Source organism: Bos mutus, chromosome 9 (genome assembly GCF_027580195.1).
Source record: "Bos mutus isolate GX-2022 chromosome 9, NWIPB_WYAK_1.1, whole genome shotgun sequence".
Lineage (NCBI taxonomy): Eukaryota > Metazoa > Chordata > Mammalia > Artiodactyla > Bovidae > Bos > Bos mutus.
The window spans coordinates 7,430,839-7,446,770 of NC_091625.1; the positions used below are offsets into that span (position 1 = coordinate 7,430,839).

At 40.7% G+C, this 15,932-nt stretch overlaps 1 protein-coding gene across 1 annotated transcript in view; it reads left to right on the forward strand.

The window, feature by feature from the left end:
* Window positions 1–1,010: 1,010 nt before the first annotated feature.
* The window catches only part of ADGRB3 (adhesion G protein-coupled receptor B3), an 886,560-nt gene continuing 871,638 nt past the window's right edge, over window positions 1,011–15,932 (forward strand). Inside the window, exons 1-3 of the mRNA XM_005897466.2 lie at window positions 1,011–1,140; window positions 2,575–2,740; window positions 3,813–4,584. Of these exons, the coding sequence (XP_005897528.1) occupies window positions 3,828–4,584 (757 nt within the window). The 5' untranslated portion in view covers window positions 1,011–1,140; window positions 2,575–2,740; window positions 3,813–3,827. The remainder of the gene's footprint in view (window positions 1,141–2,574; window positions 2,741–3,812; window positions 4,585–15,932) is intronic.

Consider the following 15,932-nt stretch of genomic DNA (forward strand, 5'->3'; position numbering starts at 1 on the left):
AGCCCCGGCCTGGCCTCCCTGGGGCGATCAGTCCCCGCCGGCAGCGGCGCTGGGAACTGCAGGTGCACAGACCTCCCAGGCGCAGACAGCCGCGCTCCCGTGAAGTGCGGGCTGGAAGCAGCGGTGACGTGAGGGGCACCGCGGCCCGGGGTTGGAGCGCCGCCCGCCGTCTCCCCGCGCGCGCCCCTCCCGCCGCCCGCGCCCCACCAGGCCGAGCTCCGTGCGGGCCCCGGGCCGCCTCCGGGCGCACCGCGCTTCATGCGCGCGCCGCCGAGCACACGCGGGGGCCCGGCGCGCGCCCGGGGGCGCGCGCTCTCTCCGTCGCCGCCGAGCACTCGCGGGGCCCGGCGCGCGCCTGGGGGGCCGCACGTTCCGGCCGCCGCGCGCCCGGGAGAGCGAGCGTCGCGCGCGCACGCCCGACACAGAGCTTTACTATCTGGCTCCCCTCTCGCCTCCCTCCTCGCCCGGCATTCACACGGCTCTCCGACATCACCAGCATCCCCAGCCAAGGCTCTTTTTTTTTTTTTTCCCCCTCCTCTCCTCAGTACCTGCGGGCTGTGGGGCGGGAGGAGACGGAGGGGCGGGAGGAGAGCGGGGAGAGGGGAAGACAGGAGCCCCAGCCTCCCGAGGCGGCCGCGGGCGCCCGCGGAGTGAACCCGCCGCCCCGGCGCATCGGCCGCGCCGCCGCCTCTGCTCGGCGCGCTTCCTTGGCTTCCTGGCCGATTGCTTTGCTGGGGGGGGCAGGTCTGGAAAAACAGCTCCAGTGGCTGTGAAGCCAGCCACTTTTTTTTTTTTTAAATTCCTTAGCGTCTGTCTTCGGGGGCTCTCCCCGCTCCCGCCGGCGCCTCGGTGGGAGGTTGGATTCACTTGGCTACGGCGTAGGCTCCGGGTTCCTGGGGGGCTTTTATTCCCCCAGCCCTCCCCTCTTTGATTCTCTCTCCCCCCACCCCCGATCCCCGCGTTCTTTTACTTCTCTTATGTGCGCGTAAAAAAAAAAAAAAAATCCATCCTGATTTTTTAAGCTTAGCCGGGGAAAGATGGGCTCCGGGGCTCGGGACCGAAGGGGCGTCTCTCCGTCACTGTTGCTGGGACGCGTGCCTGCGCTGCTGCCTTAGGCGCCCCGAGTGTTCCGAGAGGAAGGTAAGGACGGGGGTCCGGGGGTCACCTTCCCTCCGCCAGGGTCGCCAGCCACCAGCTTCCCCCCCCCCCCCCGGGGTGGGGGAGTTGCGGAGGAAGGATCGGGAAAGGCAAGGCTGTTGCTGGCGGATGGAGGGGCTGCGAGCAGACCTGACGGTCTCCATTGACTTAAACGCCGCAGTTGAAAAGTTAGGCAAGTCTCGTTTTCCAGAGATGTGCTCCGTCAGGAGGGATAGGCTGAGAGACCTGGAACATCTGGCGGTTGTGTGTGATCGGGGTCATTTTGTGGGGGGAAATGTTAGGTTAAAAGGAAGTTAAGATAAGGGGAGGCCGTGGGTCTTCTATTGGGGGAGAAAGAAAAAAAAATCAGTGGAGTGATGGCGCCGTCTATGTTCGACTAAAGTGTCACCCAGAAAATCAGTTTTGAGGGGAGCTAAACTAAACGCCAGTTTGCCTCTCAGCAGGAGACAAATAAATAAATAAATGGCATCCTTGAATCCTCGGTGGCCGGGTCCCTTACACACCCGCAACCCGGTTCTTTCTTTCTTAAAGAGAAAGATATAATTGTTGGAAGTGGCCCTGCAGTCGGGGACTGGCGGGGGATGGGGGTGGTGGTGGGGGTGACAGAGTTCGGCGATCCATTTGTGATTATGTAGAATAAAAGAAGACTCCGTACACGAAGGAGTATACCAGTGATCGAAATAAAGAGCGTTATATTGAGGGGGCTTTCTTGAGCAGGCTCGAAGAGTGAAATCAGAGCCTTTTATCCACTGTTTCTCATCCTTGATGAGCACAGCAATGCAGACATGCACTGTCAAATAGATGGAAGCAAAAGTACCGGGTTTCATTAGGAAAAGAAATACGACCTCTTTTTGAGTTAGTGATTATAAAATGAAGCCCCCTTTCATGGATGGAATTCCTAATTTAGACACTCACTGTCACATTGGCTCTCAACGCCTACACTCTATCCTGAAGAACACTGCGCAGACCTGCATTGCCTGCAAAGTGCTACAGCAGGGGGAAAAAGGGGGGATTATTTCTAGAATTTCCTATAACTTTCCCTATTTTTTAACCTTTACATCCTCTTTGGCTTTATTTTCTCAAGAAGAAAATGCATTATTCATTGAGCTGTATGTTTGAATCTGAGAACACTGTTTTGATAGTCCCAGCAATTCTGATGTTATTTTAAACTGCTGCTATATGGAGATTTAGAATTAGAGTTGTTTTTGCTTATATGAAGACATAGAATTGGAATCATGATCTGGGGATTGCAGATCTGTCTTCAGGGACTTCAAAACTGGATTTTGTGTGCATGCATTGGTGTGTGTTATGCAATGGGGAGGAAGAGGATTTTATCCTTTGGTTCAGAGAGGACCCAGGCAAAGACATGAAAACTCTTAACTATCTATATGTCTGTATGTCTGTCTCTGTTTACAGAACAGTGGAAGAGACTGCAGCCTAAAGACTTTTAAAATTAACTTGGCATCACTTTTCTCAGCTCAAAGGCTAAGCAAAAAAGCAGTGTCATTTATTCTAAGAAATAACTTCTTAAAGGTTAAAGCTGAAAAATATTCAAGTTACTTTTGGATAACAACTTACAGAGGTAAATATAACCAAGAATTACCGTATTATGTAAGACCAGGTTAAAAAAATAGAGGGGGAAAGGAAAAGAGCTTTGGAGCTGTTATTGGAGAGGTAGCAACAATTCAGTAATTGAAATCTGCTAGAAGAGACAATGCTAATTAGTGTATCTACCATGTGTAAATGTTAAATTACAGTAGATAACTCTAGGTAAAATAGCCCTAATAAAAAAAAAAAAAGACTGAAACCAGTTCAGTTCCTGTGGTTCTGGGATTATTCACTAGTAACGCCTTTGGAAACAGATACTAATACAATGGTCTACTTTATGTATCCCAGGAGGCATGTCACATTGAAATGACTGCCTTAAATCGTGGTTCTCAATGATGATGTCCGAAAGCTAGTCTTCCTTCTGTATCTGCCCTTTCTCGGGTGATAGTTTACAAATTCTATTAATCTACATGAATGCCTGTAGTTTTGCATAGGAATTTCCCATCAGTTCACATAGTGGCCCCTGCAAAGGCTAGTAGGAGCATTTGGGTGATGGTGTTTCAGCTGCAACAAATAATCATTTGTGCTTTTTAAATTGAGGCTATCATTTGTCATACGTGCTTTTCACATTTAAAAGAAAAGAAATAATATGACGACAGCTGTTCCTAGATTATCAGATTTTGTGTGATGTTGTTTACTGCAGGCAGAGAGCTGAGGGGGAGAAAAGGTTTGTCTAGGTTGCTTAAAAATATCTCAAATTAAAATTTAGGTTGTTATATTTAAAAAGCTGAGTTTTCCTCTTCTTTCACTAGAATCATAATGCACTTGAAGGAAATCTTGGTAGATAAGAGCATTCCTATTAGTAATCTATTGAATATTATTTTAAAATTGAATGTAGAGAATTTGGCCATTGCGAAGGGCCACGTGAGGGCGCTGTTCACACAGCAACAGATAGTTTTATGGCATAAAAAAATTACCTGCCCTTTTTAAAAAAGGCTTTTTTACTGAAATCTTGGAAACAGCTGGCTGTAATATTGGAAGGAGTTTCTTTTTATCAATGCGCATAGACTCCTACTTGCATTTTACTTTCATTGCCATTTTCACAGGCCAAATGACATAGGATGAAGGCTGTTCGTAACCTGCTGATTTATATATTTTCCACCTATCTCCTGGTTATGTTTGGATTTAATGCTGCCCAAGACTTCTGGTGTTCAACTTTGGTGAAGGGAGTCATTTATGGATCGTATTCTGTAAGTGAAATGTTTCCCAAAAACTTTACAAACTGCACTTGGACGCTGGAAAATCCAGATCCAACCAAATATAGCATTTACCTGAAATTTTCCAAAAAGGACCTTAGCTGCTCTAACTTTTCCCTCCTGGCTTATCAGTTTGATCATTTTTCCCATGAAAAAATCAAGGATCTTTTAAGAAAGAATCATTCTATAATGCAACTCTGCGAATCCAAGAATGCTTTCGTTTTTCTACAGTATGACAAAAATTTTATTCAAATACGTCGGGTCTTTCCAACCGATTTCCCAGGATTACAGAAAAAAGGGGAAGAAGATCAGAAATCTTTTTTTGAGTTTTTGGTGTTGAACAAGGTGAGCCCGAGCCAGTTTGGTTGCCATGTGTTATGCACTTGGTTGGAGAGCTGCTTAAAGTCAGAAAATGGGAGAACGGAGTCCTGCGGGATCATGTATACAAAGTGCACCTGCCCTCAGCACTTGGGAGAGTGGGGGCTCGACGACCAGGCGCTGGTTTTGTTAAATAACGTGGTGTTGCCCCTGAATGAGCAGACCGAGGGCTGCCTGACCCAAGAGCTGCAAACCACCCAGGTCTGCAATCTTACCAGGGAGGCCAAGCGACCGCCCAAAGAAGGTAAGGTCAGCCGAGAGGGGTGCCTGGGTGGGGGCGGGGGGCGACAGGGCGGAAATGTGCTGTGTCCCACGCCGGCTGGATCCTTGCCACATCCCTGGGTCACCTCTGGATTGATTTGTGGTCCTCACTGGTCTCTCAAGCTAGTTTTACTTTTCAAGGTTTTAGACGGGTGGCAGGGTGGGGTGGTGCTCAGCAACCTGCCCTTAGATGCCAGTGGGAGTGTTCAGGGGAAAATAGGTGCAAAAATGTGGAGTCAGTTTGAGATGGAGGTGGGTGGCTGGGGAGGTGATGCTTTATTGCTTTCTTAGGCTGCAGCCCCTGAGGGAGATGGAGACACTCAGAGACCTGGGAGTGGATCTGTAGGCTTCTCGCTGGGGCTTCAGCCCACTGTCTCATCTGTGGCCCCTTTCTGGGTTGGAACTTGGGGTGTAGCTGAGAGGTGACACAGATTCAATGGCATGTCGATGTGGACCAAATTACTCCCCTACATGGGATGGCAAGGGTGCCCCTCCCCCAGAGACCCATCATTGTGTTAAAGATGCTTTGCACAGTGAGTCCGACACTGGCTCTGTGGTCAACGGAAGCCCACTGGAAGTACAGACTGTAAGGTTACAAATGAACACAGGCAGGTCCTGCAAGACCTGGTACCCTGTTAGCATGACTTTTGGTTCTGTCTTCTTAGTCCCCTCTTGAGCTTGTCAGAGCCGAGCTAGATGGAAAGCCATGCAGCGGAAATGCAGAAGAAAAGGGAAAAGTACAGGAGTGATTTATAGCTTCACCCAGACTAGTGGGGAAGCTGCCCCAGGATCTGAGACTGTGGATTACGTTTAATAAGGCTGGAAAGCTGGCACATTTTGAGAAAACGGCCTTCCCCTTTGGAAGATTAGGGGATGCATTCTGTTCATTTGAGGGCACGGCTGGTATCTAGCCTCTCTTGCTCCCCAACCCTGTACCCAGAGTGCATGTTGAATTTTTATGCAGGAAATGTTTTCTGATTGCCACAAAGATCTCTGTCTGTGGAAAGGGACAGCCAAGCTCCAGCCCCTCCTTGCTCTCCTCCCCCAACAGAAGTTGTCTTTGTGGCCAACATAAAATTGACACGTTGTTGGAGAATTTTAAGAGTAGCCAAGGTTTTGTAAGGGGGTGGGGGGCAGTGGGGAAAGAGAGAGAAAACGGCTTAACCAGCAAAAAGCCTTGACTTTTCTGCTGAAAGCCTTTTGGGGGATGGGAATTATGGAAGAGGCATGGCACCCGGGGCAAAGAAGCCTTAGAAAATAAATTCAGACTAATGGCGCTGGGAGAAGGGTGAAAAAACCTTTAAGATTTCTACAGGTCAGTGTTTCCCTAACAGCTGTGACTGAAGAAAGCAAAGTGGTTTTAAATTACAGGAGTTCTTTTCTCTAGTAAAAATCCCAGAGAAGCACTTGCAACTGCAGGGATGGTATTTAACACCATTTAAAACCGATTAGTGTCCCTTAGAATAAGAAGCTATAGTACATGAGGAAAGTGTGATGTTATAAGCTGGCTAATAAGACAATTAACACCAGAATCCAGGTTTTGCTTGTCTGTTCTATTGCTGTTCTAAGAAAATGGAGAAAATTTGTATCTTCAGTGGTTAAAATTTTATCATCAAACTGACTGCTGATGACAGTGGAAAAAGAATCTTGGTATATATACAACCTTTTGTGTGTGTGTGTGTGTGTGAATGAGAGCAAGTGACAAAAACAAAGTTGTTGTGTTCTCACGGAGTATGATTTTTAGAGATTTTGCTAGTCATGATCATGAGGTGTGGGTTAGGAAAGGGCTGAGATTTATAGAAGTTGGACTAGATGGCCATTCGTTTCAGTAAATGACTAAGAGTGATTTTAGACATTAGATGTTTGAATCCTGGGGGAGGCTGTACGCTTCTTTTGGCTAATTAGCTGGTGAAATGAGAAAGAAATGCCTCCATAGAGAAATCAGTGATTGTTTTAAAATTGTTAACATGTTAATAGAGCTGAAGAGGAAAAGTTTATGTAATAGGGGAAGAATATGTGCTGTATCAGTAAAATTGCACAGCCTATATCCTTTGTCTTCTAAATTTGTACTGTTGAATTGCTTAGGTGTTCTGAGTCAGAAAGGTAAGGATAAGTAATTCCTGATGACATAATTGTGGCTGATGCATTTGTAAGTAATTCCTATAAAATATGTATATAGTACTCCTTACTTCATTCAAAGAAGACCTTTCAGGCCATGTTACATTGTAGGAAAGGAATGTGAAAATCTGCAGATGCTTAATTTAGTCAAATTATGCAAAAAGTACATTAAATCTTAGTCAATACAAATGATATGTAAAATCTTACTGTTTTGAATAAACTACCACATAATGATATTCACAGGGCTTGAGGGCTATATGTAATAATTACATACGGTGGTGCTACTCATATCTAATTTAATTCCAAAATGTCTTCATTTTATTTGGTAACATGTAATCTCAACTTCTAAAATGGGGTTTTAAAAGTCCCACTTGTATATTACTTTATGATTTCTGTTCTCTGTGAAAAGAGAATAAGGGGAATATTTACAAGTTCATCCTCCATGGTTTTTGCCTCCCATGTTATTTGCTGTTATCAGTACTGACTCAGAAGCCTTGAGTAGAAGTATTTTCCAGTGTACTATGTCACGGAGGTGGCACAAATTTGACAGAGTGGTCTTTATGCTCAGTAGATACAGTTTCAGAATTTTTAATGTAATGCTGCTAGTGATGGTAAAGATATGCTGAATACTGAATATTTTGTATCTGTCCATTGGAGTTATCATATTTAGTCAGTATTTGAGAAAACTATGGGCTCTCAGCAATGGAATGTCAGTTTTGAGATAGGATTTCTACTAAGATATTTGTTAACAAACATTCATGTACTTAAGAATTTCATAACCAGAAAACAGTAAGAAGACTATTACTGTTTGAAATGACAACACTAACAATTACAGGTGTTATCTTGAATATATTATAAAAGTAAATTGTTAAATGATGCTTCATTAAATTGTGAAATTTTATTATATTTAAATATTTTCTTATTTAAGATCATATTTCACTTATTTGAGGGTGCCATGTGATTATAGAAACTTAGCTGTCATTTCCTAATTTTTATGTTTAATTTTGAAAGTCTAGTAAATTGGCAAAATGGACTCTCTTGAAAATAATGTCATCTTATTTCAGGCAGTTATTAAAGAACTTTTTATGTACAGTCTATATACCTGTTTTTAAAAGAAAACTAAAGTAACATTGCTGTTTACCTGGCTTTCAGATGTGAGTAGGGGCAAGACTGGTATTTATTCATGAGGTCTTTAATATTTTTTATAGCTTTCTTTTACCGCAGATGATCCTGGACTATATAGCTAAAGTATAAAAGATCATATATGATCTTATTTCTTACTACTTCACTTAAATAATTAAAACAGTTAAGAGAGAGAAATTGCATACCAGAGTGTCTAAATCACGTAATAAGCCTTAATGGAAGCTTTGTTTCCTACTTAACATCAATGGCGCTACTTATGTGCAGGGAGTTGGGATCCCTGTATAGATTCCAGGAAATCTGGACACACACACTTCCTTGTCTTTTCATTCTGCCCCTGCTAATCCTTGATAATCATCCACCCAAAGGAAGTCTCACCATGTGCCTGTATAAAGTCTAGCCTGTATGTGTGTGTGTGTTTGAACTTGTAGGCACACATCCAGAGCAATTTGTGTGTCTCTTCATTTTCAGGTGTTTTCATTTCTTTCTACTTGTGGGGTTTTTTTTGCCTCATCGCTCTTTTAGTCACTTTTCCCTTGCTTCTTTAGCCTCCTGGCTCTTACTTCCTTTGTGAATGCTGTGATCCCACCCTGTATCAGGATGTACAGAGATCTCCTGAGTCAGTGGCATCTTGTCCGTTTGTCCTTCCCCTTGGTGGACCCATAGCCCTTTGCACACACTGTACTTCTGTTCCAGCATCTATCGTATGGCATTGAAATTTCCATTTATTTTTCCGTCTTCCTCTGCTAGTCTTGTGAGGTCTTCAGGTGTACAGACTTGGTCTTCCAGTTGTCTAGCACAGTCTAAACAGAGCTTCAATAAAGATTGGTTGAAATGAATGTTAAATGAGCTAAACAAAATAAAAAATGTAAGGACTATACCAATAAATTGAGGTTAATACCATTTATAACATTTCCAGTACAATTAAGGTGTTATTTAGCCAGCTCCTTATCTCAAAGTACTGTTTAATAACATTTTTAAAAGCACAAGAAGAATGGAGTCATTGAGAAATAGTGTTAGTTCCATATGCATTTATTATAATAGATGAGTGATAAATATAGCTTTCTATATACAGCTGTCTACAAAAACAGTAGTAAGAAAATTTGCCAATTTTTACCTGTTTTTTTAATTTTCTTCATCTCTATCTACGTTTTTTAGCAGTTCTTATCCAGAAATGACATTTTCCAAATCTTTTTTCCACAGTTTGAAGAGAAACATATGCAAAGTCTTTCCAAGAAAGAGGAATATTTGCATGTCGTTTAGAGCTTCTGTTACTTATTCCTGATTATGATCTATATGTATAGTAATAGTAGAATACTACTAAAATTTTAGGCCTGGCCAAGTAACAGGCCCTAATTTTTACTTTTGCCATTTTAGAATTTTGTCAAGCAATTTAGGGAGTGGCTCAGATATGTAGTATTAATGAAAACTCCATTATATGGCAACTTTTTTTGGAGGCAGTAAATTAAAAATATTAACAGAAAAATCTTGTGTACACATGTGTGTCATTCCAACTTCAGTGTTAGTTGCAGATAAATGTGCTACACATTAGTTTTCTTCAAAACTGAGATGGGAATTTCATTTACTTAGATTCCAACTTCATGTATTCCTATACTTCATTTCCTAATAGAAGTGATATTCTTGTTAAACGAAATACTTTAATAAAATACAGGGTTCCTTAGAGTCAGTTTGATCTGTATTATCTACAAATTCAGATCAAGTCATCTGGCCCTTGGATCTGAAATCATAGTTTCTTAAAAAATCAACATTTGTTACTTTTTTGAAATACCATCAGCTGGGTTTGAATCCACACCTTCACCTGAGAACCTGTTCTGTATCCCCGCTTCCCTTCTTGGGTTGTTAGAAATGCTTATTCCCCAGGGTACCAGAGAACAGGATATGACATTATGTAGTTAAAAAAAAATTATCCCAAAAAACTAATGAAATTAATGGCTTGGAATATTTTAGTTCCTGTCAGCTCTGTGGAAACTTTTACCAATTCAATTAACTAATACAGATCAGAGAGGTATTCAATTTTTCTAAGTGTGTCAGTTCATTGAAATGAAAGGTGTATTTTGGTATGAGATGCCCTTGGGTCCTGAGAGTGACTCAGCCACCTCGTAGCATCCTTGACAAGGGACAGTGCTTCACTGAGCTTGACTGTACTGTAGTGAAGTGCTGAATTAGATGAGATTGCATATGGAAGACACGTGGTCTAATCCTCAAGTTTTTTTAGGCCCTCAATTCAGTTTTTGAAACCTCTATTTTATTCTTATCTTTTGGCTATAAATGATAGATGATTGATAATAACTAATGAAGTAGATTACCATATAATTATTTGAACTTGTTTAGGAATTTAGGGCATTTAACAAAGGGTCATTAGTTGACTGAATGTCTATTTTGTATTATGTAAAGAAAAGGTCGCATCTGGATACCTTTGTGTTGATGGAGGCATGACTAATACATCAGATAGATCAAGCCAGTGAATGTGAGTCATCCCAGGGCTGGAAAGCTGTCCTCTGGATATCATTGCTGATCCTTTTTAAAGTCTGTAAAATCTAAATGTAAATCAAGGAGTTTCCAAGTGTTTTACTTTTTGCTGCATTATGCAAAGTTAAATTCATGTTTTGAGTTCTGTTTTGAAAAGGAATTATCCTGAAACAATTAAATCTATATTAAATCATTTGGAAAGAAGTAGAACATTTTTGGAATTTTTTTCACTGAATTGTGTTTAGTTGTTATAGACTAATGAGCCCTCAGAGTCCTCCAAAGGCTTACATATTCAGATATTGAAAACAAATGTAAAAATTTGTTAGACCTCATTTGAAGATTCTAATGTTTTCTTAAAGTTGAATTACAGAATGCCAACTATAAGACTGCATAAAATGTTCTGTGTTCAATTAAATGCTAAATGCTCTATTTTCAATTATCTTTCAACTGTCATTCAGGGATTTTGCTCATATGCAGAGAATGACCTAGCTAATACTTATTTATTAAAGGTTAATATATTTCTTCTTATTATTAATAAGATATTCTTAATAAAGTAATATGTTTCTAGTTTGCACAGAAAGTGCCATGAGTAACAAATGCATAGTAAATACATTAGTGTGGAGCTATTTCTCTCAAAAATAATTCCCTGAATAGGAATCTTTTCTGAAATTGGACATGTTTGCTGATATGCATTTTCCCCTTATGACACATCCCTTATGCTTAGAGCGTGTTATAAAATATGAAGGCAAAATGGTTACTGCTTAGTTTCTCCCATATTAAGTGAAATAATTTATCTGCTAACCTAATCTTGGATATTATATTCTCAAATTACTTCTAGACAACAAGATTCTTTAAAGACTGAGAATTGTTTGGGAAAACAGAGCAAATATGTGCATGGAAAAGACATTGAAACACTGATGGAACCAGATTACAGTGTTGAGGATGCAATTTACATGCACTTAGATATAATCAAAAGCATTAAACCAATTGTGGACCTAACCAGAATCTACCTTGGTGAATTACTTTTTAGCAATGAATGGGTTAAAAAGATAGAAATGGCACACAGAAATATTTGCTTTCCTGGGTCAATGGTATAGAGTATCTATTTCATGACATTTCTACTGGTGTTCTTCCGTTTAAAAATAATTTTTAAAGTTTTGATTAAAAATTTATTAAAAATATCTATACCACATATATAAAGATAATTTGTTCTCTAATAACTATTTTTAAAGAGAAAACTTCAACTACGTATCACTTTTCAGAAAAGAAAGATGTGGAGTGTTTTGTTAAACATTTTATAAATTAAAAGAATGTAAGGAAACCCGACATTGAGAAATTGCTTTCCAGTTCACAGAGGTCTGTGGCACAGATTATTCTACTTGAGCAGTAACTGTGTGAGGCACCTATTATTTGCTCCATCAACATGGGCCGATTATACCTTAAAGACCATGGCTTTCCTTTCTCATCATTTTACTATAGACTGGTCCAAATGAAAAACTACAGAATTTTAGAGCTATGAGTTTCTTTCTGTTTCTGGAACACCTGAATCACAAATTCTCAGATTCATAAGGGCCTCTCAGCATCATCTCGTCCAAATCTTACCTGACTAAAAGAATTCCAATCTGCAGATGTATCACGGGAATATTATTTCAACTGAACATAAGTGTTCTTGGAGTTTATATTTAATGCCATTTCTATAATGTAAAAGAGACACGGTCATTTAGGATGGTTGGATAGATCTAATTATTAAAAAAAAAATTACCTGGTATCCAGCCAGAACAATAATCAGAGTATATTGCTCTACTACTGAATATAGACTCGTCTTTACAAATCAGAACTTTCATTCATTAGGTTTTTTTTTCTATGTGGTATATATTATTTAAACAAATGTGATGTAAGTTTCAAAAATCTATTGATTTTCAGTCTAAGCACATTAAGTTTAAAGAGCAGTGTGTTTCAAGTGCAGAGCCTGTCTAGATTTAGAAAGATGATTTACCAAGGTCTATCTTGGATTTTCGTTTTATTATCATTCTCTAGGGCAATCTGTGTTTTAAAGAAAATAACATGTTCTATTTTTTAGTTACCCCATTGCACATTGAGAAATGCTATTACAGGGGGAAACAGACCAGAACCCACTCCTGTTGTGAAGGTCACAGCCCCTGTAGGTGGGCTTCCCTGGATTCTCTGGAAACCCCTCTCTTCTCTCACTCTTGAGGCCCATGCCCTGATTCTCACCCTAGGACTGTACTCTGTCTCCCTGATTTCTCCAAGCTTTATCCATGCCTTACTCTCTTCTCACATTACTTTACTACAAGACATCGTCTGTTTCTTATTGGGACATTTACTGGTACAGGAGTATGTGATTTTGTTAACTCATTACGTTGAGCTTGGTCTGAAATCGTTCCTTTTAATGTGCTAACAGTCTTATGTAATAATTAGCCATTTGCAGAGTTGCAGGTTGGCTAACCCTACTAATTGAAAGGATTGAGCTAGGCTTCCCTGGTGGCTCAGATGGGAAAGAATCCACCTGCAATGCAGGAGACCCGGGATTGTCACTGGTTCCAGAAGATCCCCTGCAGAGGGGAATGGCAACCCCCTCCAGTATTCTTCCCTGGAGAATTCCATGGACAGGGGAGCCTTGAAGGGCTACAATCCATGCGGTCGCAAAGAGTTGGGCATGAGTGAGCAACTTTCACTTCACTTCAAAGAGTTGAGCTAATCAAAGTAAAAACCAATTGGCCATTTTTTAAGAAGCTCAATTGACATGGTTTATTTTACACTTGATCCTAACTCAGGATCAGTATATGTTCATCTTCATAACTACATTGAGTTTAGGAACTCCTCCAATAGTCTTTCTATATGTACATGTTGACTTGTTGACTACTTAGCCTGTTTTAAAATCATGTAACGTGTACATTCATATACAATTTTTCAGTGATGATGTGACCACAGAACATTTGAACTGGCCTGGGTATTCGAGGAAAGTTTTGTGAGTTGGTAATTTCAAGGCTCACATATAAAATGTAAAAAGCCCTGGCAGGTTAATATTTAGTTTTCATTTTATATCATTATAATAGTGGAAATATAAAATGAAAAAAACAATTTCGGTTGCTAATGTAAGTATCCTTTTGCCTGTTGATTTCATTATACATCTCAAGTACATGTGTCCAACTCTTGATGATTCCATAGACTACAGCCCACCAGGCTCCTCTGTCCATGGAATTTTCCAGGCAAGAATACTGTAGTGGGTTGACATTTCCTACTCCAAGCAAAGACAAAAAAAAAAAAAAAACAAGACTAATATAGAACTTTATTTTTTTTCTTTCATTTCATTGCAAAAAGAAACCAAGGCAGCTAAGTTTACCCTTATAATTTCATTAAGAAAATTACAGTTTTAACTCTTTCTGTGTTTAGGTTGCCTTTCACGTCACAGAAGAGTCCTGAGAAGGAAAAAGGAAAATAACTTCCAAAGAAACAAACGGACTAACCTTTATTTTTTTCTGACCTTCTGTTGATATACAGCTCTGATTTTTCTGAGTAGGTGATACATAACAAATATTTATTCTACAGTGAATGCTTTTGGAAGTATTTTTTTCTAATGTTGGCTCCTCATACTAATTGTAATGTGGAAAAGAGGGCACCTTGAGAAGATAGAAATCTGTTTACTTTATATAATCTTTCCACATAAATCTGGCAAATTTTCAACGATCTGCTTCTGTATCTGGCCTGAGAGATTTCAGTTTATTTTGGCTTCCCAGAGAGGTCAGCTTCCTTTACAGAAATGTCAGCTTGTGGTCGGCTCTCTTTGGCTGGCCTTGGTTTTTGTAACTTAGAGGGCAAACTATGTATATTTTTTAAGTGGTGCCTGAGATATTAACCAAATGCAGCCTTTTCAATCGGCTTTACTTCCAACTACAATGAAGTAAATGGCCATGAAGCACGGTTGCTGGTTCCATTTGTACCACTGAGAGCATTTTAATTGCCTTCCTTAGCTTGTGATATATTAACAGTCTGTTCTCTTAAAAATGTATGGCTTCCCTTTGTCTAGTGGTTTTCCTGGAATTTTCTTATGACCATATTTTGGTGTCCAGTTGGTGATAAAGGGCATAAGTGAATTCTAGGCAGTAATAAATATTACATAAACTTGCCACTGGTCTTTGCATCCTGAGGGGAGAGAAACCACAGTGATATGGCTGACTAGAAGTTAATCCATTAAGTAACAAGAAGTGATTAATGCAAAAGAAGTAAGTATGTATAGGATATGAATTAATACAGCTTTTTTCCCCCTTAGCAATGGAAATTTTTTCCAAATAAAAAGTCAATATATGAAAAAGTTTATTAAAAATAGGACTTCTTTGGTGAAGTGAGCAGGAAGCCCAGAGCTTGCCTTATCCACCTCCAGAGGTGAACCATGTGTGTTTCACACCCCATCCCCTACTGCCTGTCCTGTGAACACTTTCCTTGGGATCTCTCTTTCCTTGGGGTCAGTTTGTCCTGGGGCTGCATGTCGTGTTTCAGGACTAGTACCTGAATTGTCCATCTTTCTGTCTCATCATCTGGATTCTGAGCCTCTTCGCCTGAAGTTTCCGAACCTGCAAATTCGCTTATTGCAATCATACCTCTTGCTCATAGACTGGAGTTTACCCAGATAAATACGAATATTGTATTAGGATCCTTTTGGATCTTTATCTGATGAATAATTATAAGCCCTCGTGTTAAATCGTTACAAATGTACTGTTTTGGGGTGTTACTCATTCTGATTCTCTTCCTGATTGTTTAGTTACTCCCCAAACTGTTCAGCTGCAGACTGTCAAACATCTTGAAGTACACTAAAGTTATCAGGGCATAAAATTTTTTGGAGGTCCTTTGTTCACCACGTTAGCATCTGTTCTATGGACACGAGTGGACACTGGAGTGTTATTAATGCTCTTCCAGTAGTGTCAGCCTTCCCTCTCTCTGGGCATGCGTCGTGACTGATTTCTGGACCAGCTGTGCCTGGATGGGATCATGTGACTGGTTCTGGCCAATGGGTGGTAAGCAGAAGTGTTACTGCTTGCTTCTGAGTTGGGTTATTTCATTGCTGGAGTAAGATCACCAGAGTGGTCTCTTTGCCTCTGGCAGGGGTACCTGTGCCAGAGAGAAGGGCCTCCCCAGGCAGCTTCTGTCCTTAAACATGTGAGCTGAGACGAGCCCCTTTCTGTGGCCTGAAGGCTGAGCCAGGAAGTTCTTTTTCTGTTTCGAGACACTGGGTATTCAGATTTGTCTTTGTTACTACAGCCTAACCTAGCATATTCTGGCTGATAACAAAATGTCCAGTTACGTAGGATTGGGGGACAGTGGCGTTAACTGATGGTTTTAAAAGGTGACGGGGCACACTGGTGACCTGTTGTGTAATTCAGGTGTGAAGATGTGGTGGCCAGACAGGTCTGTGATATTTTGTGGGGAGGATCTTGCCCACCTGAATATTCTACAGTGTACTCTGGTGTAGCTGAATTTCAATTTATTGTTAACGACACTCTGGACCTCATTTTAAGTATTAATTTATCAATATTTAATTGTCCTAGCCTAATTAAAAGTGTAAAT